Source organism: Carassius carassius, chromosome 11 (genome assembly GCF_963082965.1).
Source record: "Carassius carassius chromosome 11, fCarCar2.1, whole genome shotgun sequence".
Lineage (NCBI taxonomy): Eukaryota > Metazoa > Chordata > Actinopteri > Cypriniformes > Cyprinidae > Carassius > Carassius carassius.
In genome coordinates, this window is record NC_081765.1 from 19,907,019 (window position 1) to 19,933,207 (window position 26,189).

At 39.0% G+C, this 26,189-nt stretch overlaps 1 protein-coding gene and 1 long non-coding RNA gene across 5 annotated transcripts in view; both read right to left on the reverse strand.

The window, feature by feature from the left end:
• Positions 1-12,512: 12,512 nt before the first annotated feature.
• The window catches only part of LOC132152970 (uncharacterized), a 35,120-nt gene continuing 21,443 nt past the window's right edge, over positions 12,513-26,189 (reverse strand). The window contains exons 5-8 of one of the 4 annotated variants that reach the window (XM_059562017.1): positions 18,766-18,858; positions 18,530-18,595; positions 13,480-13,508; positions 12,513-13,338 (exon numbers count right to left, since the gene is read on the reverse strand). In XM_059562017.1, the coding sequence (XP_059418000.1) occupies positions 13,270-13,338; positions 13,480-13,508; positions 18,530-18,595; positions 18,766-18,858 (257 nt within the window). In that variant the 3' untranslated portion in view covers positions 12,513-13,269. The remainder of the gene's footprint in view (positions 13,339-13,479; positions 13,509-18,529; positions 18,596-18,765; positions 18,859-26,189) is intronic. The other 3 variants (XM_059562015.1, XM_059562018.1, XM_059562016.1) reach the window with 3 other exon arrangements.
• On the reverse strand, positions 19,051-19,491 carry LOC132152453 (uncharacterized). The gene is made up of 2 exons (XR_009436517.1): positions 19,442-19,491; positions 19,051-19,322 (listed from the first exon to the last, which is right to left on the reverse strand). It is a non-coding gene; the product is annotated as an uncharacterized LOC132152453 (long non-coding RNA).

Below are 26,189 nucleotides of genomic sequence, written 5' to 3' on the forward strand. Positions count from 1 at the left end.
TGTGTGTGTGTACGTCCTGCCATTTTTGAGACTGCAGCTCAAAGCCCCGTTACACAACAGGCTCACTGAACTATTCACACTTGTGTTGCAGTGCTGGAGTCTGCACACAACGACCCTGCTGTGTCCTAGCTTAACCACTACTCAGGGAGAGCTTGTCTGTCTGCGTCTCACTAACACTGGTGCTATTGAATCTGTTGGATATCAGGCATTAGTCTCTAAATATGGACATGATGATGATATCTGAATCTTTAAAATATTTTGACATTTTCAGTGACCTTGTATACCTCTCATACTGAATTATTATATATATAGCCTACTGTAAGATTCTCATTTACCTCAAGTTTATTTTTGTCTCAAACTGAAGTCTTCATAACCTCAAATGGAAACTGGTTATTAATTAAGCAACACCTGGGGCCAGTTGCATAAACCTAGCCTCTATATTAAGAAGTCTTAAGAAATAATTTGACCAACTAGCAGTTAGTCAAGGGGTATTATTTTTTGGATCCAACTTAGAAAAATCTTTTTTTTTTCTTGTGTAACACAAAATTTACAGTTTTTTCTGATTGCTTAAGCACATTTTTTGTCATTTTTTTTTGGCTATTTTTGCAAAACTCTACACACAAATAAGAAAACCTTTCACCCAATTATCAAAACATTGTAGTTCTCTTGCAAAAGCGAACACAGCTAGATTAACTCTTCACCCCTCCGTAAAAATTGTGTTTTCGTATCAAACAGTAAACACAAGCCATCATCTACTAAGCACACAATGTGCCAACTACACACTGATGGTATGAATACAAAACACATCTGGCTTTTGCTTTCTCTGTGTACAGATGTCAATTTGAGGTCATACTTTTGTCATAGTGTCATGTAAACATACAAGGATCCAAACTTCAAGTATTGGTGTTTATTCACACTCATCAAACCAAGACAAAGTCAGAACACAAAATAGTAATTTCACAAAAAAAAAAAAAAAGACAATCAGCCTACATCATGTCATCTTTCTGGGTCCGGCCACAAAATTTCGTCCACATCGCATGCGATACCCTCCAGTCCAAGGCACCGGAGAAAATATCTCCTTGAATGCCGTATCCAGGCCTGACATGATGCCTGGTCAATATCTCCACATGCCTCATCCATTGCCTGTAAAAGGGCTACCTGTTGATGAGGATGACGGTCGTACACTTTCCAGCGCCAGGCAGAGAAGAACTCCTCGATGGGATTTAAGAATGGAGAGTATGGAGGGAGGTTGAGTGCCATGAAGGATGGGTGGTCTGTAAACCAGTTGCGGACCAAAGCAGCCCTATGGAAACTAACATTGTCCCATATGATGACATATCGGGTATGCTCTGGTCTCTGAACAGTGAGCATGTCATGTAAGGTGTCCAGGAATGCAATAATGTGTGCAGTGTTGTGTGGGCCTATGGTTGCATGATGGTGAACAACACCATTTTGGATTATAGCTGCACACATTCAATTCAATTCAAGTTTATTTGTATAGCGCTTTTTACAATACAAATCGTTACAAAGCAACTTTACAGAAAATTATGTTACAATATTTAGTAGTAGCTAGTAGTTTGTGCACGTTTGACAGGATTTTAGAAAAATAAGAATAATAATAATAATACAAGACGTAGTCAGCTAGATGATGAACTATCAATATTATTAATTAATAGTAATTATATGATGCAGTCACACATGTAGCAATAATTGTTAGTTCTGTTTGTTGATTCAAGGTTAGGATCATCTGGGGTCCTCTGAGGGTCATCATCATCTCTTCTCAGGTGTTCTGGATCCAGACTGGAGCTTGTGTAAATCCTAGTTACCACGGGATGTAAATCCCGTGGCAAAACATAGAAACAAAATAGAGACATCATTAGCATAGCTGCTGATCCAACAAAGTAAAATTAGTTTAACCCAAGCTAAAGAATAAAAATGCAGATGCAACTACACTCACAATTTAAGAGATACATTATTCGAATGCTTGGCGAAAGAGATGCGTTTTTAATCTAGATTTAAACAGAGAGAGTGTGTCTGAACCCCGAACATTATCAGGAAGGCTATTCCAGAGTTTGGGAGCCAAATGTGAAAAAGCTCTACCTCCTTTAGTGGACTTTGCTATCCTAGGAACTACCAAAAGTCCAGCGTTTTGTGACCTTAGGGTGCGTGATGGGTTGTAGCGTGGTAGAAGGCTAGTTAGGTACGCAGGAGCTAAACCATTTAGGGCCTTAAAGGTAAGTAATGATAATTTGTAACTGATACGGAACTTAATAGGTAGCCAGTGCAGAGACTGTAAAATTGGGGTAATATGATCATATTTTCTTGACCTGGTAAGGACTCTAGCTGCTGCATTTTGGACTACCTATAGCTTGTTTATTGACGAAGCAGGACAACCACCTAGAAGTGCATTACAATAGTCCAGTCTAGAGGTCATGAATGCATGAACTAGCTTTTCTGCATCAGAAACAGATAACATGTTTCGTAGCTTGGCAATGTTTCTAAGATGGAAGAATGCAGTTTTTGTAACATTGGAAATATGATTTTCAAAAGACAAATTGCTGTCCAATATAACACCCAGATTTCTGACTGTAGAGGAAGTAACAGTACATCCGTCTAGTTGCAGATTGTAATCTACAAGATTCTGTGTGGTGTTTTTTGGTCCAATAATTAATATCTCTGTCTTATCCTAAATGATTAAATGTTATCCGAATTTAATTGGAGAAAATTATTTGTCATCCAATCTTTTACATTTGTAACACACTCTGTTAGCTTAGATAATTGGGAAGTTTCATCTGGTCTCGTTGAGATATATAGCTGAGTATCATCAGCATAACAGTGGCAGCTAATTCCGTATTTTCTAATAATATTACCAAGGGGCAACATGTATATTGAAAATAGAAGGGGACCTAGGACGGATCCTTGTGGCACTCCATATTTTACTGATGATAAATGAGATGACACCCCATTTAAGTAAACAAAATGGTAGCGATCGGACAGGTAGGATCTAAACCATCTTAGAGCCTGCCCTTGAATACCTGTATAGTTTTGTAATCGATCTATGAGTATGTCATGATCTATGGTGTCGAACGCAGCACTAAGATCAAGTAAGACTAGAAATGAGATGCAGCCTTGATCTGACGCAAGAAGCAGGTCATTTGTAATTTTAACAAGTGCAGTTTCTGTGCTATGGTGGGGCCTAAAACCTGACTGAAATTCTTCATACAGATAATTTTTATGCAGGAAGGTGCTCAATTGAGCAGACACAACTTTTTCTAAAATTTTAGACATAAATGGAAGATTTGAAATAGGCCTATAATTTGCCAGTACACTAGGATCTAGTTTTGGTTTCTTAATAAGAGGCTTGATAACCGCCAGCTTGAATGGTTTTGGGACGTGACCTAAAGATAACGACGAGTTAATGATATTGAGAAGCGGTTCTTCGGCTACAGGTAACAGCTCTTTTAGTAATTTAGTGGGTACAGGATCTAATAAACATGTTGTTGGTTTAGATACAGTGATAAGTTTATTTAGCTCTTCCTGTCCTATATTTGTAAAGCACTGCAGTTTATCTTTGGGTGCGATGGATGAAACTGAAGTGTTAGATGCTGTAGAATCTACATTCGCTATTGTATTTCTAATGTTATCTATTTTATCAGTGAAGAAATTCATAAAGTCATTACTATTTAACGTTGGTGGAATATTTGAATCAGGTGGTGTCTGGTTATTTGTTAATTTAGCCACTGTGCTAAATAAGAACCTTGGATTGTTTTGGTTATTTTCAATGAGTTTGTGGATATGCTCTGCCCTAGCAGTTTTTAGAGCCTGTCTATAGCTGGACATACTGTTTTTCCATGCAATTTTAAAAACTTCCAAGTTAGTTTTTCTCCATTTGCGTTCAAGACTACGAGTTACTTTCTTGAGAGAGTGAGTATTACTGTTATACCATGGCACAGTACGTTTTTCTCTAACCTTTTTCAATTTGATGGGGGCAACAGCTTCTAATGAATTAGAGAAAATAGTGCCCATGTTGTCAGTAATTTCGTCTAATTCATGTGTATTTTTGGGTACAAATAGCAGTTGAGATAGATCAGGCAGGTTATTTGCGAATCTGTCTTTGGTGGCTGGAACAATAGTTCTGCCCAGACGGTAACGCTGAGACATATAGTTAATATCAGTTATACGCAGCTTGCACGATACAAGGAAATGGTCTGTAATATCATCACTTTGGGGTACAATATCTATAGCAGTAAGATCGATTCCATGCGATATAATTAGATCTAGTGTATGATTAAAACGATGAGTAGGCCCGGTGACATTTTGCTTGACTCCAAAGGAGTTTATTAGGTCAGTAAACGCAAGTCCTAATGTATCATTTGCATTATCAACGTGAATATTAAAATCTCCCATGATTAGCGCCTTATCAACTGTAACTAGAAGGTCTGAGAGGAAATCTGCAAATTCTTTTAGGAATTCTGTATACGGCCCTGGTGGTCTATACACAGTAGCCAGAGCAAGAGATACATTAGACTTCTTTTGCATGTCTGACAGTGTAACATTTAGCAGAAGTATTTCAAAAGAGTTAAACCTGTATCCTGTTTTCTGGGTAACATTGAGAATATCACTATATATTGTTGCAACACCTCCGCCACGACCAGTCTGACGGGTCTCATGCTTATAACAGTAGTTTGGTGGAGTAGACTCATTTAGACCAAAATAATCATTTGGTTTTAGCCAGGTTTCAGTCAAGCAGAGTACATCAAAACTATTTTCTGTGATCATTTCATTTACAATAACTGCTTTGGGTGTGAGTGATCTAATATTTATGAGCCCAAACTTAAAAAATTGTTTTTGTTCATTTACTTTACATTTTTCTGGTTTAATTACGATAAGATTTTTTCTAGATCCTACATTATATTTTGACCTCACTATTCGGGGAACAGACACAGTCTTTTATAATTTAAGCGGGTGGAACAAAACTCATCATAATAGTTATTAGAGAATTGTCTTACTAGTCACATGGAGCGAAGTGTCCTGGAGATGTTGTCAGAGAGCAGCTCCGCTCCGATTCTGCTGGGGTGTAATCCATCAGCGCGAAACAGCCTAGGACGCTCCCAGAAAAGATTCCAGTTATTAACAAATAGCAGTTTCTGTTCTTTACACAATGACAACAACCATTCATTTAAAGCAAAAAGTCTACTGAACCTTTCGTGTCCTCGTCGATACGTGGGCAGTGGTCCTGACACGACGATCGTCGCCGCGGGCGTCGTGCTGCGAACCGTCTCGATCAGGCTGCTGAAGTCCCTCTTCAGCGTCTCCGTCTGCCGCAGCGTGGTGTCGTTAACCCCGGCGTGAAGCACGACCGCTCTGGGGCTCTCGTCGACCTTCAGGATCGCGGGTATCTGCGCAGAAACATCGAGAGCACGAGCACCAGGCAAACAATGAGTGTGCACTTTACCTTCGGCTAACGTAGCACTTACGTGTCGGACGATGGAGTCTCCGATGATCACAGCGTCACGTCCTGTCTCGCGGAGGGGAGCGAAGCGGTTCCGGATGGAGATGTCGAAGCCAGGAGGGGGAGAAGTCGTCGCCCGGGACCCGGCTCGCATCCTCCGCTGTGGATGCACCCAGGGTCCGTGGTGTCCCGGCGTCGCAGTGAAGGACATCTGGGAAGATCGCGTCCTGGGTGCACCGGGCTTGTGCAGAGAAACACATGGAGTAAACGTGGTGGGACTGTTAGCAGATCGCTGTATACTTACCCCGGACTTGTGAGCGTCAGCCTGGGATGATTCCAGCGCGGCTCTCCGCTCTCTCAGCTGGGCCTGCCTCACCTCCAGGTCGCGAATCTGCTTTCCCACGGCCTCGAGCTCGAGCTGCACAGAGTGGAGACATTCATCCACCATTAAAGCAAGTAACAGTGAGTACAGCAGTGGTAATGTGTGTGAATAGAGTATTAGCAATGTAAGCGCAGTTAGCTGCAACCACGCCGCTGATGCTAACGGGCTAAAAGCTAATAGCGGACCCGGGAGATCAAAATAAAACTAGTGATAGCGAGGCTCTCTGATTGTTTTTGTTGTAGAATACAATAGAGGATATATTCACATGTTATATAAACGGAAACGATGATGTATAAAATTTATTTTTGAGTTAAAAATACTCAATGAAAAGAATATAGTGACGGAGCTCAAATGCAGTACAGCCGCCAACAACAAACAGGAAGTGACGTAAAGAACCAGGATAACATAACACAACATAACATAACACATGGTTATGTTACCACCACGTTGTCCTGGGACATTGATGATGGCATGGTGTCCAGTAATGTTCCTGCCACATCTCCTGGTTTTACTGAGGTTAAAACTGGCCTCATCTACAAAAAGTAGCTCATGTCCCATGGCATCTGCTTCTATTTCCATCACTCTCTGGACAAGACAAAACAAATGCAACACATCAGGCCCATGCACAGCACTACAGTATGCACTTCCAAATTCAGAAGCAATGACACTGTAGCTTACCTACACATAGTCATATCGCAGTTGCTTTACACGTTCTGTGTTTCTCTCGAAAGGAACTCTGTAAATTTGCTTCATTCTTATTATGTGGCGCACAAGTACACGACTTAGTGCAGAAATGCTTACACTGTGTATATTTTGAAAGATGGTGTCATTATCAATTATGCGCTGCTGTATTTCGCGCAGTCTTATTGCATTATTGGCAATCACCGTGTTCACTGTATGGGTTTCTTGCTCTGGAGTGAACATTCTTCCTCTGTCTCCAACATCTGGACGTCTAGCAATTATGTAAAGTAACAATTTCAGTTTTTTTGCATGTATGGTACTGTTGTGTTTCTCATTAGAGTATGGCAGTGCTACAAAGAACTTACCGATTCTCATTTTGAAATGTCCTAATCATGCTTGCCACAGTGTAGTGGCTCAAATTAGGCTGAACCCGTTGGCCAGCTTCCCTCAGGGTCATCCCATGGTTGATATAGTGAACACGGTGATTGCCAATAATGCAATAAGACTGCGCGAAATACAGCAGCGCATAATTGATAATGAAGCAGAGCAGGATTTACAATCTTGTTTTGACCACACTGATTGGAGTGTTTTTGAAGCTGCTGCCACCAATCTGGGTGAACTCACAGAGACCGTAACATCATATATCAGTTTCTGTGAGGATATGTGTATTCCTTCCAAGATTCAACTAAATTACAACAATGACAAACCGTGGTTCACTGCAAAACTCAGACTGCTCCGTCAGGCCAAAGAAGATGCTTACAGGAAGGGGGACAATGTCTTGTATAAACAGGCTAAATACACACTGGAAAAGGAGATCAGAGTGGCAAAGAGGAATTATTCTGAAAAAATAAGGACTCAGTTCACTTCGAACGACTCAGCATCAGTGTGGAAAAGTCTAAAGAAGATCACCAATTACAAAACACCACCCCCCAGCACTGTGGAAAATCAACAACTGGCAGACGATCTGAACGAGTTTTACTGCAGGTTTGAAAGAACACAACCGTTCACACCAATAAAAACTCCTGCAACCCATCCTGAACACCTCTCCAATCAAGCACTCTCACCATTCACACCTCCTGCATCCCCCCTCTCCCCCACAGCTGCAATACAGATCAGCGAGGATGCGGTGCGCCAGGTCTTCCGGAAGCAGAAAAGGAAAAAAGCACCAGGCCCAGATTGTGTTACACCAGCCTGTCTGAAATCCTGTGCTGACCAGCTGGCCCCCATCTTCACAAAGATCTTCAACAGATCGCTGGAGCTGTGCGAAGTCCCTTCATGCTTCAAACGCTCCACCATCATCCCCATCCCAAAGAAACCCAAAATTACAGGACTAAATGACTACAGGCCTGTGGCTGTAACATCCGTAGTCATGAAGTCATTTGAAAAACTGGTGCTGGCCCACCTGAAGGACATCACTGGACCCTTGCTAGATCCTCTTCAGTTTGCCTACAGAGCAAACAGGTCTGTGGACGATGCAGTAAACATTGGACTGCATTATGTTCTGCAACACCTAGACAGACCGGGGACCTATGTGAGGATCCTGTTTGTGGACTTCAGCTCGGCTTTTAACACGATCATGCCAAACCTCCTCCTGCCCAAACTAACTCAGCTCTCCGTGCCCACCTCCGTCTGTCAGTGGATCAACAGCTTCCTGACAGACAGGCAGCAGCTAGTGAGGCTGGGAAAATACACATCCAGCACCCGTACAATCAGCACCGGAGCTCCCCAGGGCTGCGTTCTCTCCCCACTGCTCTTCTCCCTGTACACTAATGATTGCACATCTAAGGACCCCTCTGTCAAGCTCCTGAAGTTTGCAGATGACACCACACTCATCGGCCTCATTCAGGACGGTGACGAGTCTGCTTACATACAGGAGGTTAAAGAGCTGGCTGTCTGTTGCACTCTCAACAACCTGGAGCTTAACACGCTCAAAACAGTGGAGATGACTGTGGACTTCAGGATAAACCCCCCTGCACTCCCCCCACTCACCATCATGAACAGCACTGTGACTGCAGTGGAGTCATTCAGGTTCCTGGGCACCAATATCTCTCAGGACCTGAAGTGGGACATTCACATTGACTCCATTGTGAAAAAGGCCCAGCAGAGGTTGTACTTCCTTCGCCAGCTGAGGAAGTTTAACCTGCCACAGGAGCTGCTGAAACAGTTCTACTCCACCATCATCGAATCCATCCTCTGCACTTCAGTAACTGTCTGGTTCAGCTCAGCTTCTAAAACTGACCTCAGAAGACTACAGAGGGTAGTCCGGACTGCTGAGCGAATCATCGGTTCAACTCTCCCATCTATTCAAGAACTGTACTTATCCAGAGTGAGCAAAAGGGCTGTTAAAATCACTCTGGACCCCTCACATCCAGCACACTCCCTCTTTGAATTGTTGCCATCTGGTCAACGCTACAGAGCACTGAGCACCAGAACGACCAGACACAGGAACAGTTTCTTCCCTCAGGCAATCCATCTTATGAACAGCTGATACACACTGAACACACTACACTTTATATTTATATACACATACACTTAATTTATCTAACACACATACTTAGTATACACTTAAATTTTGCACATAATATACATGTACATACATAACTGCATTTTTGTAATATACCTGCCTACAATTGTCAATTTGTATATTGTCATTCCTTATCTACTTATTTGTATTTTTTGTATTTTTATATTCTTTTATTATGTGTTTTATGTTCTGTCGCTGTCATTCTGTTGTACTGCGGAGCTTCTGTCACGAAAACAAATTCCTCGTATGTGTAAACATACCTGGCAATAAAGCTCATTCTGATTCTGATTCTGATGACACGGTCCACTATTGTAGCTCTGATGTCATCAGTTATTCTATTTCTTACTCTTCTTACCCTTCCTCTTTCCCCCCCTCGTCCTCTTCTTGCTCCTCCTTGTTCTCTTCCTCTAACTTCCTCTAACCCTCTTGCTTCTTCACCTCCATGTCCTCTCCCTCGGCCTCCTCGGCCTCCTCTGATTCTCACTCTTCTCACTCTTACTGCTCCTTCCATTGTACTCCACACAGACAGCTTACCTGTGGCTTATTTATAGTGCTTAGGCTGATTGCAAAGTGAACTAATTATCTAAAACAGTTTTCACATGTGAAAGTGTGTTGCGCCTACAGTTTTGCAAAGCGTGTGTTACAAAATTGCAAACTGAGTGCAAAGCAGTGTTTGTGCTTTTAGTTTTGCAAACTCAGTGAGTGGTTTTGCTATACGTATTAATAGTTTTAGAAATTGTGCTACAATAATCACGATTAGCGCTTAAGCATTCAGAAAAAACTGTAAATAATAATAATAATAATAATTTGATTGTCTTGTAAGACTAGTCTAAACCTTATATGCAATCGGCCGCTGGTCTTTTATGCAATCTGCCCCTGGTCTAAATGTGCATTTTTACTGGGATCCACCTCAGTTCCTAAAATCCTGAATTCTGACAACAGAACTGCTAATGAAATGTCACAATAGCCTCTTTGACCTTTCCATGTTCAGTAACACTAGACATTAGAGCAAACATGCCCTTTAGTTCTGCTGTGAAAATACCATTCCATTCCATTTAACATTTTGATGGTGGAATCCCAGAAATTATTTTACTAGGGCTGCATCCAAAAACACATATTCTTGGAGTTGGTACTTCTTTTGAACATGTTAATATTTTCACAATAGATAAAAAAAGTATTTTCTACATAATATCAAAGAGTGTAGTATGATTTTAATTTGGACACACTGCATTCGTCATGTTGTTATTGTCATTGTCACTGTCACTTAAACTACCAATCTTCTCCCGTGGCCTCATGGAATGGTAAAGTGTCCATTAGATGCGCACTTCAGAATCTTGCTGGAAACAGTAGCTTATCCAGGAACTTTTCAGCTACTGTTTTAATTAATACACACTACTCTTTTCACATAGTGTTTTTCCTACTATATAGTAAGGAAGTATTTGATTTCGGATGCAGTCTAGGACAATTTCAATCCACCTTTCCATCTTATAGGAAGTGAAGCTGAATGTACTATCAAGAGCTTCTCACTCTTTCTTTCCCAAAGGGAGTGTGCTGTTCCTGGAAGTCCCCTTTCAGTGGGGGCAGACAGTGTCAGCGACTTGTCCATCATAACGCATCAGCCTCGAGTCCCAGTATCCCAGCATCCCCTGTGCTCTCATTCACTCTCTCACTGTCAGCCAGCGACCTACACTTCACTGCATGTTCAAACGCTGTGTTTTCCCCCCTGAAACTCACTATTTTATATCTGTACTTAAACAGCCAGCGTGTGAATATTATGTGGTCATAAAAAGCTGCTGAAATGCTGCATGACATTATTTACACTAATAAAATGCTGCAACGCATCTGATTAAACTCGTAGATCAGGTTTGGTTTTCTCTATTCATACTGGTTTCCCACTCTCTTTGCACTCATTAATTAGCATATTAGTGATGCACCGACAATAAAAGCTTGTTTTCTGCAACAATAGCTGTTTAGCAACAGGGCTCTTGTTTAATTACAAAAGAATAATAGATTCACAAGGATGCATTTCCTCCAACATACTCAAGATTCATGCCCCAGAAATGTATCTGCATGTGAGAAACCCTGAGAACAGACATCTGGTGCCATGGACATCCCAAGACATATCTTATCAGCCGTATGCACACGGTAAAGCTCTTGGGCTGCTAAGTAGTTTGTGATTTGCTTCGAATCTTTGAATATCAGTTTTTCATATTCTATCATTAAATTTGTGACAAATACACATTGTTATGCAAAGAGTAGGTTGTTCTAATTCGTTTTTGGATACTGGGTCCCTACAAATCTTCTTATCTGGCTTCGCAAGTGTCCCAGAATGTGAAAACCAAGGTTTGACCAGTATTGTTGTTGGTGAACAGCATGTCTTTGCTGGTCCACAAATTACACCAGCATCTAGCCAGCTTCTAAAAATAAACTGGATTTAGCTCAGTTGGCAAAAAAGTATGTCATTTATAATGGATTTAAAAGTCTGCACTTCCTTAAGCAATATATTCCTATTGATTAGACTGATATGATTTATTTATTTAAATTAAGCAATTTGGCTCAAATATTTTAGAATTTTACCAGCAGTGGCAAATTGCATAGTGATTATATATATGTATATACACAGTACAGATATATATTTCATTGCTTTATATAAGTGTCACATCAGGAGATGTATTGAACCCACTATATAACTCAAAGTCAAAAGTGTATTGAGGGTTACATTAAGGATATTATTATTGCATTCATCCTCACAATCTAAATTCTGAAATTTGCATGTTCTTCTTCATCCATAACCATATGTACCAGATATGGGTGGAAAATGTGAGCTTGCATAAAAATTGAGCCACTGTACTATCTGTCTAAACTACTATCGTTATATCCTTTGTTTGTTAACTTATTGCTATTTTCCTACTCAATGAAGTGCTGCTTTATGAATTATGTGTAACATTATGTAAATCTGACATACAGCTGGTAATTTCAGGGCATTTACAGATTGGTTGGACCACAGAGGAATTCACTTAATTTGTGTACTTTCTGGCTGTTGCTCAGCATTAAAGAAACAGTCTGTTTTTGCTAGGACAGGTGATGGTGTGTAGTTTACCATGGCTTAAATCAAGGTGGTGGGGGGGGGGGGCGTCAGAAACAGCTGAAGCGTCTGGAATGATGGATAGAGTAAAGAGATTTTAGGAAATTGAAAATATTAATTTAAAGTCGAGGAGATTATGTTGAGCAGAAAAGCTTTGCTTAACTAGAAAGGTGCTGTGATTGTCAGTAGTTGAAAGTAAGACTTATGATAAGAGTCTACACATCTTGACCAAACTCATGATGCTCCTCGTAATAAGTCTTTACAGCATGATGTGGTCAGGACTTTAATAAAATGGGATTATTTTAAGCCTACATTTCGGAGACAAAGATGTGGTTATTTTTTTTCCTTATATGCAGCCCTTTCTCTCAACATCTGCCTTTCCCCTCCCCGTAGAACATCATTTATGTGCATTTGGATTCTTCATCGCTCAGTGGTTATACTTAGCAGACCTTGTCAAGGGTTTTAAAATCCTCCCCACCATGTTTAAATAAAGACACACATTAATACAAAGCAGAGCAACCCTGAGTTAGCGAGGAGCATTATCCTTTGTCCATAAAGACATCCTATTCAAAGTACTTTTTTCCACACTTTTGTGTTTTAGATTGAAGTACAATGAAGCAGCATGTTCTGGGTGGATTCCAGGAGGATGAAAGTGACAGACAGAGAGAGTGAGAGAGAAGAGGATGTAACTGCATTATCCTTTTTAGTACTTACAATTTATTATTATTATTCAAGAATGTTTTCAAACAGTGTCATCAAATGGCCATTTCAACAGCATGGATGCACATATATGAAGGCACCTATAATATAACAAATGCAAAATCATGATAATATTTGGCCGCATAGTTGATGTCTTTACAAATGTGATTAATACAACATTAGTAAAAGGATGCAATTATTCAGTTTCAGTCAGTAGGATTAATATTTGTGGGCGTCGTTTAATGAATGCAGTGAGGTCTGAGAATCTCTAAATGCATTCTCAGATGATATCTTATGTGACAAGACAGCGCCATCTGCTGTTTAATAAAGAAAATGTTTATACTTTCTCTGTGAGATATTGGTTTGAGGTTCATATATAAAAATAAAACAATTATGAAATGAAATTTTGTCTTTCTCAGGTTTTCATTATAGACTGTAGTTATATTTTAAGTCTGAAACCTGAATTGGTTGAAAACAATGGTCGTGTAGGTCAAACTGTCTGATGTAACTGGTATCTGAAAGAAAAGGTAAATAGCAAAAAAAATATAAATAAACTATTTTGGGGGAAAGTGACAATTCCAAATTAACATCATTACTTAAATGTAAAATATATCCATTATATACATATATACGGTTTTTAACTGTACTGCACTCACCTCCTCTCTTTTATTCATGCTTCCTTTTCCTGCAGACACAAAGATAATTATGAGATTATGCTGAAAGTTTGGACACATTTTCTGGAAAGCTTGTGAACAATAGTCAGCATGATGCTAGGGTTGCCTGAGGGTTTCTATACCAATACTATGAAAAATATTTTGTTGATTTAAATAGGGCCTGTTCCATCATGTGCTAAATTTGAAAGATGTTCAATTGATGAATGACTGATTATTTGATTGTTTTTGTACCTGACTTTCGTTTCCTGCAGCAGTAATTCAATAGAGCTCCAAGCAGAATCCCAGTAAATAGAGTCAAAACAAATAAAAACACTTTGTTGATTACTGAAAGGAAAGGAAGACTTTATTAATAAATTTAAATTGTTAATTACATCTTGAGAATGAGCTAGAACATTTACATTGTACATCTTGAGCACACAATTTCATTCTGAGTTAAGGTGAAAATACAGTGAATTAATGGATGAAAATGTTACCTTGGTTTGTTACAGTTGATCTTTCTGTTTGAGCAGTTGTATTTGATGAAGTACAATTGATTGTTATAGGGACCAGAGCTCTGAGTGTATTCTCAGTATAAACTGCACACTGCCAGTGCAGCGGGTCTGATTCATATTTGGATAGATTCACTGTGAGACGTAACAAGGTGTTTTTCTCAGTCATATTTTGCTGTTTGACCAGCACTCCTCTGTTCCCCTCCATCCTGAGCCAGACCAGCGTCACTGAATCAGTTACTTCAGAAACTTCACAGGTAAGATCCACTGACTGAATCCTCAACACACCATCAGGAGACTCCACTGAGACGGAGATCAACAATAACATGAATGACTTTTTAAATGCAGTGAACACATGAAAAAATGTAACATTTCAATCAGAGTTTTAGAACTTGACTCCAAGGTCCACTTCCAGTACTTACTTGCAGACTTGCAGATCAGTGATACATTGGTATTATTGGAGCTTTTACTGTAAATCGTTCGACTTTTACTGTTTCCATGAGAATCTGGAAAACAATATGGTAACTTGGTGACTTTCAGTAGTAGATCTATCTCAGTTAGTGGCATGGGTCATTTGAAAAAATATTTGTGAAAAGCACCGTCTTTAGGCCTAAACATTATTTTCTTTATTTTCAATGACTTCTGCACATTCAACCTACAGTATTCTTAATGGAAAATGTTATAGATCATTATTATTTAGGCATTTAACAGGCATAAATTCAGATTTAACGTAATAATAACAATGTAAAAATGTACTCACATGAAATAACATTAAGTGTGTGATTCTTAACAGTTCGTACGCTTCCATCTTGCATCAATCTACAATAATATTTCCCTTCACTGCTTTCATCAACGGTGTGTAAGATGATGTAGGCAGAGGTGTTGTACATCAGAGTGCTGTTGGGTGTTTGTTCTCCATCTTTCTCCCAGTGCAAAGTAGAGGAATTAGACAGGAGAGGAACGTCACATCGCAAAGACACGTCAGATCCACGCTGAACTCTGAGCACTAGAATATTAGAAAAGAGTTTGAGAAACTGCAAAAATCTTTTTTTACATTAAATTTTTTTTTTAATTATTTTATTTGTTTCATTTGTTTTTTTTAAATATTGTTGCTGTATGGAAAATCAACCAACCTTCATTTTAGGTCTGAGCTGTTTGAATTGGTGAATGTGCCGTGTAAAATGAAAAACAATTACAATTACAAAAATTACAAACAACAAACACTGCAGGATAAAACCAACAAACCTGGCTGAGGACACAAATACAGTTTATTTTAATTAATATTAATATTCAAAATTTTTAAACAAACAAAGGCCAAGACTGTATGCTTTATAAATAAAACTGGTTGTCTGTTTTATTTATGTGTTAATCACACACTGACATACAGTAGACATGTTTAGGTTCAACTGTTTTGAATAAAACAGTTATATACACTTTTAAATAGATATTAAATTTTGTAGATACATTTTTTTTTCTTTAAAATTATTTTCAAATGCTTGAACATTATCAAATCATTCTGTAGTTTATTATTTTCATTTTAGAATGTATGTTGTGTCGATCAACAAGCTGCAAAACAGGGAAGAATAAAAATATCTAGAAAGAATGTTTGTCTTTTTGATATGATCAGTAGTTAAAGTGAGACTCACCGATGGCATGAAATCTGGAATAAAATCCACACATAAAAATAAAGATTGTAAAAGATGTAAGTGGCATGATTCTTCCTTCCAGTGCCTCAGATAAACTCTGAAGAGTTTAAAGGAAGTAGTCAGACAACAACGTGTGCGTGTGTGTGTGTGTGTGTGTGTGTGTGTGTGTGTGTGTGTGTGTGTGTGTTCTTGTTTTTGTGACATATCAGGACACAGCTCTGTATAATGACATGGGTATGACACAGGTATTACAAGGAGAGGGTGACTTATGAGGACATAACCCATGTCCCCATTTTTCAAAACGCTTATAAATCATACAAAATGAGTTTTTTTGAGAAAGTAAAAATGCACAAAGTTTCCTTTGAGGGTTAGGTGTAGGGTTGGTGTAGGGCCATAGAATACACAGTTTGTACAGTATAAAAATCATTACGCCTATGGGATGTCCCCACTTTTCACAAAAACAAATGTGTGTGTGTGTGTGTGTGTGTGCGCGCGCGTGTTTGTGCGCGCGTGTGTGTGTGTGTGTGTGTGTGTGTGTGTGCGTGTGTTTGTGCGTGTGTGTGTGTGTGTGTGTGTGTGTGTGTGTGTGTGTGTGTGTGAGTGTGTTCTTTCAGTTGCATATGTTTTGGTTTAAACAGCTCTAAGCCCATTTAATGTAATATTGCATTATTACAATGTTAATAAACTACATATTATTTTTAGACAAGACTGGTTTTCATGATTAGTTCCTTGCCAGTGCAGGAAATGGTTGCTAAACTGTACAATCTTGAGGTCTATCTCAGGCACACGAAACTGTGATCTAAAATGCGATATGAAGTCACAATCTCACCAAGTTTGTAGGAGGTCCATTATTAAAGAGGTTGTATTATGCTCTTTTACAAATTCTTGAATTTGTTTGGGGCTGTAGAACAGGCTCTCACACTAGGTTGTTTGAATAACACAATATTTTTCACATGTTTACATGATTACAACACCTCTCTCCCCAGTCTGGCATAAACGGCTCGAATCCTGTATCAAATGAAGGCCCGCCTTCTGAAAAACAAAATGTGCTGTGATTGGTTAACTAGGCCAGTGTGTGTTGTGATTAACAGCACTTGGCACCTGCTCGGAAATGTCATGCCCCTTACCATAGCTGCCTGCTGCAGCTTCAGTGTAAATACTCAAAAATCAAATCAATTTGAAAATCAAGGTTTGAACAGCATTGTTGTTGGTGAACACCATGTCTTTACTGGTCCACAAGTTACACCAGTATCTAGCCAGCTTCTAAACTCATGCTGGTCTAAACTGGATTTAGCTCAGTTGGCAAAAAAGAATGGCATTTTCAATGGATTAAAAATTCTGCACTTCCTTAAGCAATATATTATGTTCCTACAGGGCCGTGCACAGACATTTTGAGGGGCAGTGGCCCAAGTCAAAAATAGGGGCACAAGGAGGGTGAGTGCTTGTTAATACAAACTATCAAGTTGTTACAAATATACAGTTAAAAGAGAAGACAGCACATATTATAACTTATCTGCATGTGTCTGTGGGGGGGGGGGGCAGAAACAGCTGAAGTGTCTGGATTGATGGATAGAGTAAAGTGATTTAGGATATTGAAAATATTAATTTCAAGTCAAGGAGATTATGTTGAGCAGAAAAGCTTAGCTTAACTAGAAAGGTGCTGTGATTGTCAGTAGTTGAAAGTAAGACTTATGATAAGAGTCTACACATCTTTACCAAACTCATGATGCTCCTCGTAATAAGTCTTTACAGCATGATGTGGTCAGGACTTTAATAAAATGGGATTATTTGAAGCCTACATTTCGGAGACAAAGATGTGGTTATTTTTTTTCCTTATATGCAGCCCTTTCTCTCAACATCTGCCTTTCCCCTCCCCGTAGAACATAATTTATGTGCATTTGGATTCTTCATCGCTCAGTGGTTATACTTAGCAGACCTTGTCAAGGGTTTTAAAATCCTCCCCACCATGTTTAAATAAAGACACACATTAATACAAAGCAGAGCAACCCTGAGTTAGCGAGGAGCATTATCCTTTGTCCATAAAGACATCCTATTCAAAGTACTTTTTTCCACACTTTTGTGTTTTAGATTGAAGTACAATGAAGCAGCATGTTCTGGGTGGATTCCAGGAGGATGAAAGTGACAGACAGAGAGAGTGAGAGAGAAGAGGATGTAACTGCATTATCCTTTTTAGTACTTACAATTTATTATTATTATTCAAGAATGTTTTCAAACAGTGCCATCAAATGGCAATTTCACCAGCATGGATGCACATATATGAAGGCACCTATAATATAACAAATGCAAAATCATGATAATATTTGGCCGCATAGTTGATGCTTTTACAAATGTGATTAATACAACATTAGTAAAAGGATGCAATTATCCAGTTTCAGTCAGTAGGATTAATATTTGTGGTCGTCGTTTAATGAATGCAGTGAGGTCTGAGAATCTCTAAATGCATTCTCAGATTATATCTTTTGTGACCAGACAATGTAAAGAAGATGTTTATTCTTTCTCTGTGAGATATTGGTTTGCAGTTCATATATAAAAATAAAACATATGAAGTTGTGTCCTACTTAGGTTTTCATTTATATTTTAAGTCTGAAACCTGGATTTGTTAAAAACAATGGTTGCGTAGGTCAAACTGTCTGATGTAACTGGTGTCTGAAAGACAAGGGTAAAGTGATAATTCCAATTGGCAGCACAATAAATTAACATCATTACTTAAATGTAAAATAAATACATTATATGCATATTTACAGTTTTGAACTGTACTGCACTCACCTCATCTATTTTATTCATGTTTCCTTTTCCTGCAGACACAAAGATAATTATGAGATTATGTTGAAATTTTGGACACAGTTTTTGTACAAAATATATTGTTGATTTAAATACCTCTATCATGTCTCATATGGTTGATATTCATATAGACTGGTTCAGACTCCTGAGTGCCAGAGTGCACTGAAATGATGGCAAATACAGCAAGAGTTACACAAAGAAAGAAAGAAAGAAAGAAAGAAAGAAAGAAAGAAAGAAAGAAAGAAAGAAAGAAAGAAAGGCCTGTTCCATCATGTGCTAATTTTTAAAGATGTTCAATTGATGAATGACTGATTATTTGATTGTTTTTGTACCTGACTTTCGTTTCCTGCAGCAGTAATTCAATAGAGCTCCAAGCAGAATCCCAGTAAATAGAGTCAAAACACAGCAAAACACTTTTCTGATTACTGAAAGGAAAGGAAGACTTTATTAATAAATTAAAAATTTTAAATACATCTTGAGGATGAGCTAGAACATTTACATTGTACATCTTGAGCACACAATTTCATTCTGAGTTAAGGTGAAAATACAGTGAATTAATGGATGAAAATGTTACCTTGGTTTACAGTTGATCTTTCTGTTGGAGCAGTTGTATTTGATGAGTTACAATTGATTGTTATAGGGACCAGAGCTCTGAGTGTATTCTCAGTATAAACTGCACACTGCCAGTGCAGCGGGTCTGATTCATATTTGGATAGATTCACTGTGAGATGTAACAAGGTGTTTTTCTCAGTCATATTTTGCTGTTTGACCAGCACTCCTCTGTTCCCCTCCATCCTGAGCCAGACCAGCGTCACTGAATCAGTTACTTCAGAAACTTCACAGGTAAGATCCACTGACTGAATCCTCAACACACCATCAGGAGACTCCACTGAGACGGAGATCAACAATAACATGAATGACTTTTTAAATGCAGTGAACACATGAAAAAATGTAACATTTCAATCAGAGTTTTAGAACTTGACTCCAAGGTCCACTTCCAGTACTTACTTGCAGACTTGCAGATCAGTGATACATTGGTATTATTGGAGCTTTTACTGTAAATCGTTCGACTTTTACTGTTTCCATGAGAATCTGGAAAACAATATGGTAACTTGGTGACTTTCAGTAGTAGATCTATCTCAGTTAGTGGCATGGGTCATTTGAAAACATATTTGTGAAAAGCACCGTCTTTAGGCCTAAACATTATTTTCTTTATTTTTAATGACTTCTGCACATTCAACCTACAGTATTCTTAATGGAAATTATTATAGATCATTATTATTTAGGCATTTAACAGGCATAAATACAGATTTAACATAATAATAACAATGTAAAAATGTACTTACATGAAATAACATTAAGTGTGTGATTCTTAACAGTTCGTACGCTTCCATCTTGCATCAATCTACAGTAATATTTCCCTTCACTGCTTTCATCAACGGTGTGTAAAATGATGAAGGCAGAGGTGTTGTACATCAGAGTGCTGTTGGGTGTTTGTTCTCCATCTTTCTCCCAGTGCAAAGTTGAGGAATTAGACAGGAGAGGAACGTCACATCGCAAAGACACGTCAGATCCACGCTGAACTCTGAGCACTAGAATATTAGAAAAGAGTTTGAGAAACTGCAAAAATCTTTTTTTACATTACATTTTTTATTTTTTTTATTTATTTGTTTCATATTTTTTTTAAATATTGTTGCTGTATGGAAAATCAACCAACCTTCATTTTGGGTCTGAGCTGTTTGAATTGGTGAATGTGCCGTGTAAAATGAAAAACAATTACAATTACAACAATTACAAACAACAAACACTGCAGGATAAAACCAACAAACCTGGCTGAGGACACAAATACAGTATATTTAATTAATATTAATATTCAAAATATTTGAACAAACAGAGGCTAAGACTGTATGCTTTATAAATAAAACTGGTTGTCTGTCGTGGTTGTTAATCACACACTGACATACAGTAGGTAATCTATGGTTACTGTAGATTACTGTACATAAAGTATTATTTGTTTCTTTAAAATTATTTTCAAATGGCTTAAACATTATCAAATCATTCTATAATTTATTATTTTCATTTTAGAATTCATGTTGTGTCAACAAGCTGCAAAATAGAAAAGAATTAAAATATCTAAAAATAATAATTTTCTTTTTGATATGATCAGTAGTTAAAGTGAGACTCACCGATGGCATGAAATCTGGAATAAAATCCACACATCAAAATAAAGATTGTAAAAGGTGTAAGTGGCATGATTCTTCCTTCCAGTGCCTCAGATAAAGCGATGCACTCTGAAGAGTTTAAAGGAAGTGCTAGCAAGACAATAACTGTGTGTGTGTGTGTGTGTGTGTGTTCTTTTACTTGCACTGGAATAGGGTAAAAAAAAATTACTAAAAGTTATCACCTTACATACTAAGCTTGTTGATTGCATTGATCATTGCAAAAAAAAAATTATTACAACTTTTCAAAATATTTATGTTTAAATATGCAAATGAGGCATTATTTAATGACATGTGCTCGTCTGCATACATTTCTATTTACAAAAATCTGAGCACTGGATGAAGTTCATTTCAAAAAAGTTCAAAGTTCTTGTTTATTTATTTTTTTACATATTAAAGTCAAATATTTTTACAGAGGGAATTCTGGGTATCTTTTTTTTTTTGTCACTCCATAATGCAGAAAATACTTCGAACAGCCAGAAAACAATATAGTTTCACAATTTTGAGGGGAATAAAATGTTGAATATAATCAAGAAAATTATATATGAACAAATCCCTCTCTAAAAACCTTCAGAATATAGACAAATGTGTAAAGATTGGTGTGTGTAAGTGCCACTGAAGTAGAGATTTATGGCTCAGTGAAACCTATTTTGAAAAAAAGCCTGTAAAAATATGTATTGTAATTGAAATCTGTTGATACAAATAGTTAAAGTGCTATAAAAGAAACACTTAACAGTGTCTTTTGGATGTTTTTTTTCCATTAGTCAAAAAAAAAAAAAAAAAAAACACCCTTTCAGAAAAGCCAAAAAGCCCAGAATCTAAAAATTGACAGGTGCATGAAAAAACTGTGTTTTTACTTGCAGTGTCTCTCCTTATACAGCTCTAAGTGCATTTTATGTAATATTGCTTTAATAAAATGTTTACAAACTACATATTATTTTTAGACAAGACTGGTTTGCATGATTAGTTAATTTCCAGTGCAGGAAATGGTTGCTAAACTGAACAATCTTGAGGTCTATCTCAGGCACACGAAACTGTGATCTAAAATGCGATATAAAGTCACAATCTCACCAAGTTTTTTTAGGAGGTCCATTACTCTTAAGTCTTGATTTTGTTCGGGGCTGTAGAACAGGCTCTCACACTAGGTTGTTTGAAAAAAAACTATATTTTTTCACATATTTTACATGATTACAACACCTCTCTCCCCAGTCTGGCATAAATGGCTTGAATAGTGCCTGTATCAAATGAAGGCCCGCCTTCTGAAAAACAAAATGTGCTGTGATTGGTTAACTAAGCCAGTGTATGTTGTGATTGGCAGCTGGTCAGGAAATACATTGCCCCGCTGCCTGCTGCAGCTTCAGTGTAAATATTTGAAAAATCTAATCAATTTGCAAACCAAGGTTTTACTAGCATTGTTGTTGGTGAACACCATGTCTATGCTGGTCCACAAGTTACACCAGTATCTAGCCAGCTTCTAAATTCATGCTGGTCTAAACAGGATTTAGCTCAGTGGGCAAAAAATAATGCCATTTTTCATGGATTTAAAGTCTGTACTTCCTTAAGCAATATATTCCTATTGATTAGACTGATATAAATTTTTTTTAATTAAGCAATTTGGTTTAAATCACTGTGAATATTTTCCACCAGTTGGAATATCGGACAACTCAAACACCATCACAACCCTGTGGCGCTGCAATTATTGACAAGCTTTGGAGTGTTAAAGGCATTAAAGACTTTTTATTATTTTAATTTTTTTTCAGATTCATTTCATTTTCATTTATTTCAGTTTGGTCATATACAGATCATTCAAACAAATCATTCGAAACATAAAACACAATAGATGACCAGGTGCAGGCAGAAGCTAAAGCTTATTGTGCCTGCCCTTAACTTTAGAATCATAAATGCAGCACATTAATGACAACATCTGTTCATAAAATTAACACATTAGTGGACTATTGTCCACACCAAAAGCAAACCTATTTAATTAATTTTCATTCTGTTGAATATTTTTCCATTATTAATCTCTTAAAAATATATTTAAACTGAAAAAGAGACGTGGCTTGTTTTAACTCATTACAGCAACTATTCCATAATTTAACTCCTTTATTTGATAAACAGTGTTCTCTTAATGTAGAATGTATTTCTGGTTGATTAAATATACATAGTCCTCTGAGATTATAATTACTTTCTCGCTGGGTAAACAATATTTGCAAACATTTAGGAATTTTATTATGTTTAACTTGATAAATAAACTTTGCCGTGTACAAATCAACTTAGTCATAAAACTTCAAAATTTTTGAGTGCAGAAACAGTACATTACTTGGTGAATTGTAAGGTGCATAATTAATTAATCTAATAACCTTCTTTTGTAATAGGAAAATTGAATTGGTTCTAGTTGTATATGTATTTCCCCATATTTCTATACCATATGTTAGGTATGGTGTGACAAGTGAAGTATAAAGTAAATGTAATGCATTTTTATTCAAAATATATTGCAACTTATACAAAATTGCAATGGTTTTTGATACTTTCTTTTGCACATTTAAAATATGTGGTTTCCATGTCATTTTACAATCAATAATTACTCCAAGAAATTTTATATGATTTACTCTTTCTATTTCATTTTCGTTAATAGTGATCCTGATCTCATTATTTATCTCTTTATTACTAAATACCATAAATTTCGTTTTATTTAAATTTAGTGACAATTTATTCAAAACAAACCAATTCTTTAGTTTATATAATTCTCTCCCTACCACCAACACAAGCTCTATAAGATTTGGGCCAGAACAATAAATTGTTGTATCATCCGCGAAGAGAATGAAATTAAAAACATCCGATACGTTACAAATATCATTTATATATAACAAAAATAATTTGGGGCCCAAAACGGAGCCTTGCGGAACCCCACAATTAATTCTCTGTAAGCCGGACGCAACTCCATTTAAATTAACATATTGAAAACGGTCAGTTAAATAATTTTCTAACCAAGAATGTACATTTCCCCTAAATCCATATTTTTCCAGTTTATGTAATAATATTCTATGATCGAGTGTCACAATGCTTAGCTTAAGGTTGTAATCTTCCCAAAGCCCCAGCACAAATTCACTGACCTTGGTAACTAAGGGCACCAAAAGGGTGAGTACATCGCTGCTGGAGAAGGCCATGCTGCTGTTCCATCCACAAAAAAAATTTTTAGGAAGGGATTTCAACATTCAGTGAAAGATTGCTTCAGATCTTTCCTATTTGTTCTTTCAGCTTGGCAGAACAATGGGGAAGCAAGCCTTAGGAAAAAGGTCGCAACGGAGACCACATCCTACCCGTAGGGAGGTGACATGTGGAGATACTGATATGGACTGACCCAGCGGGCAGTACTACATATGGAATGGGTCTCTGAGGCAGGTCCTCCCATAGAGTAGGGATGGAACAGCTGCCTGAAAAGACTGACAGAGCAGGTCTGTCAAGGGAAGACATGGGTTTACCAAGAGGGAAACCTTACCGTGGAAGAATATACATATAGGATTACCCGTAGGGAATCAAGCCATATGGACACCTATCTCTGTGGAGTGAGCCCTCACCCCCAGGGGGCACAGCTTGCCTTGGGAATAGTACGCCAAGGTGATGGCATCCACTATCCAGTGGGCAGACCTCTGCTTGGAGACAGCCTTCCCTTTCTGCTGACCTCCAAGCACATCAGGAGCTGTTCAGAGCTTCTGAAGCTCTGGGTGCATTCCACATATATTCAAAGCACTATTACGGGACACAGCAACGTCAAGGCTGGATCTGCCTCCTCCAGGCCAGTGCTTGCAGGTTTCCCACCTGGTCTCAGAAAGGAGTGGTGGGAACCTTGGTCACGTATCCAGGCCGGGGTCTCAGGACAACGTGAGAGTAGGCCGGCCCGAACACAAGGCACTCTTCACTTACCGAAAATGCTTGGAGGTCCCCGACCCTCTTGATGGAAGTGAGCACGATCAGGAGTGCTGTCTTGAGAGACAGGAACTTGAGCTCGACTGAATCCAGTGGCTCAGAGGGACCCCTCTGAATCCAGCCAAAACAATAGAGAGGTACAAAGAGGGTATCAGGGGTGTCCTAGGAGGATTTAACCTTCTGGCACCCCTCAGGAAACTAATGATCAAGTCATGCCTCCCCAGGGACAGGCTGTCCACTGCATCGTGATGGGCTGCAATGGCAGCCACATACACTTTCAAGGTGGAGGGTGACAGCCTATGCTCCAACCTTTCTTGCAGGAAAGAAAGCACGACTCTGACCGAGCATCTCCAGGGGTCTTCTCGGTGAGAAGAACACCAATTCGTGAAAAGACTCCACTTCAAAGCATAGGCCTGCCTTGTGGAGGGGGCTCTAGCCTGAGTGATAGTGTCTACCCCCGCCAGTGGCATATCACTTAGGTCTGCCACATCCTGTCCAGAAGCCACACATGGAGGTTCCAAAGATCTGGACGCGGTTGCATATGGTGCCCAGCCCCTGCGAGTGGAGGTCCCTCCTCAGGGGGATCCACCAGGGAGGGGCTGTCACGAGGAGCATGAGTTCCGAAAATGAGGTCCGGGTGGGGCAGAAATGCGCAACCAACAAGACCTGTTCCTCGTTCTCCCTGACCTTGCACAGTGTCTGTGCGAGCAGGCTCACTGGGGGAAATGCATTGAACTTGGGGAACTTGGGTCACCAGGCGAACTGAATTGTGTAACCGAGTCAAACCGTCCGAATGACCTAGTGTGACGGGTTGGGCAGCACAAATCATGCCCCCAAACTCCGTACAAGTGGCACACAGTCGACATACTCGCAGTGGTGCAGCGATGGGGAGTTGTGTCGGATGGCCCAGAAAGCATCGCATTCTGAGTTGTCACAGCAAAATACCCTGTGTTTCCGGAGGAACTGGCTAGAGATGAGTAGAGAGGTGTTGCATCTCCCTGAACGGGAGCTTGTGCAGGGCCCAAATCAAGACTCGCAGAACAAGGATAGGTCGAAGGCCACCGCTTTTCTTGGGTATGATGAAGTAAGGGTTGTAAAACCCCCTCCTCATCTCGGCTGGAGGGACCGGCTTGATTGCATCCTTCGGCAGCAGGACAACAATCTCCTTGCGCAAGACAGAGGCATCCCAGACTGCCATCAAGGTCTCAAGCATGCTATTGAACTTGGGAGGTTGCCAGGCGAACTGAATCACGTAACCGAGTTTAACCGTCCGAATGAGCCAGCATGACGGATTGGGCAGTGCAAGCTATGCCCCCAAACTCTGTACAAGTTGCACCAAAGGGACAGTTGACATACCCGCAGTGGTGCAGTGATGGGGAGTTGTGTCGGATGGCCCAGAAAGCATCGCGTTCTGAGTCATCATAGCAAAACTCCCCATGTTCCCAGAGAAACTGGCCAGAGATGAGTAGAGAGGCGTTGCATCTCCGAACCGTGACCTCTTGACCACTGGCGAAAGGGGCCATCGTGGGTAAGAATGAGGAGGCAGTGCGTCGCTCATTGTCAGCCCACGAGCCTTGCAACTCAGAGGAAAGGGAAATTGCTCTTTTATT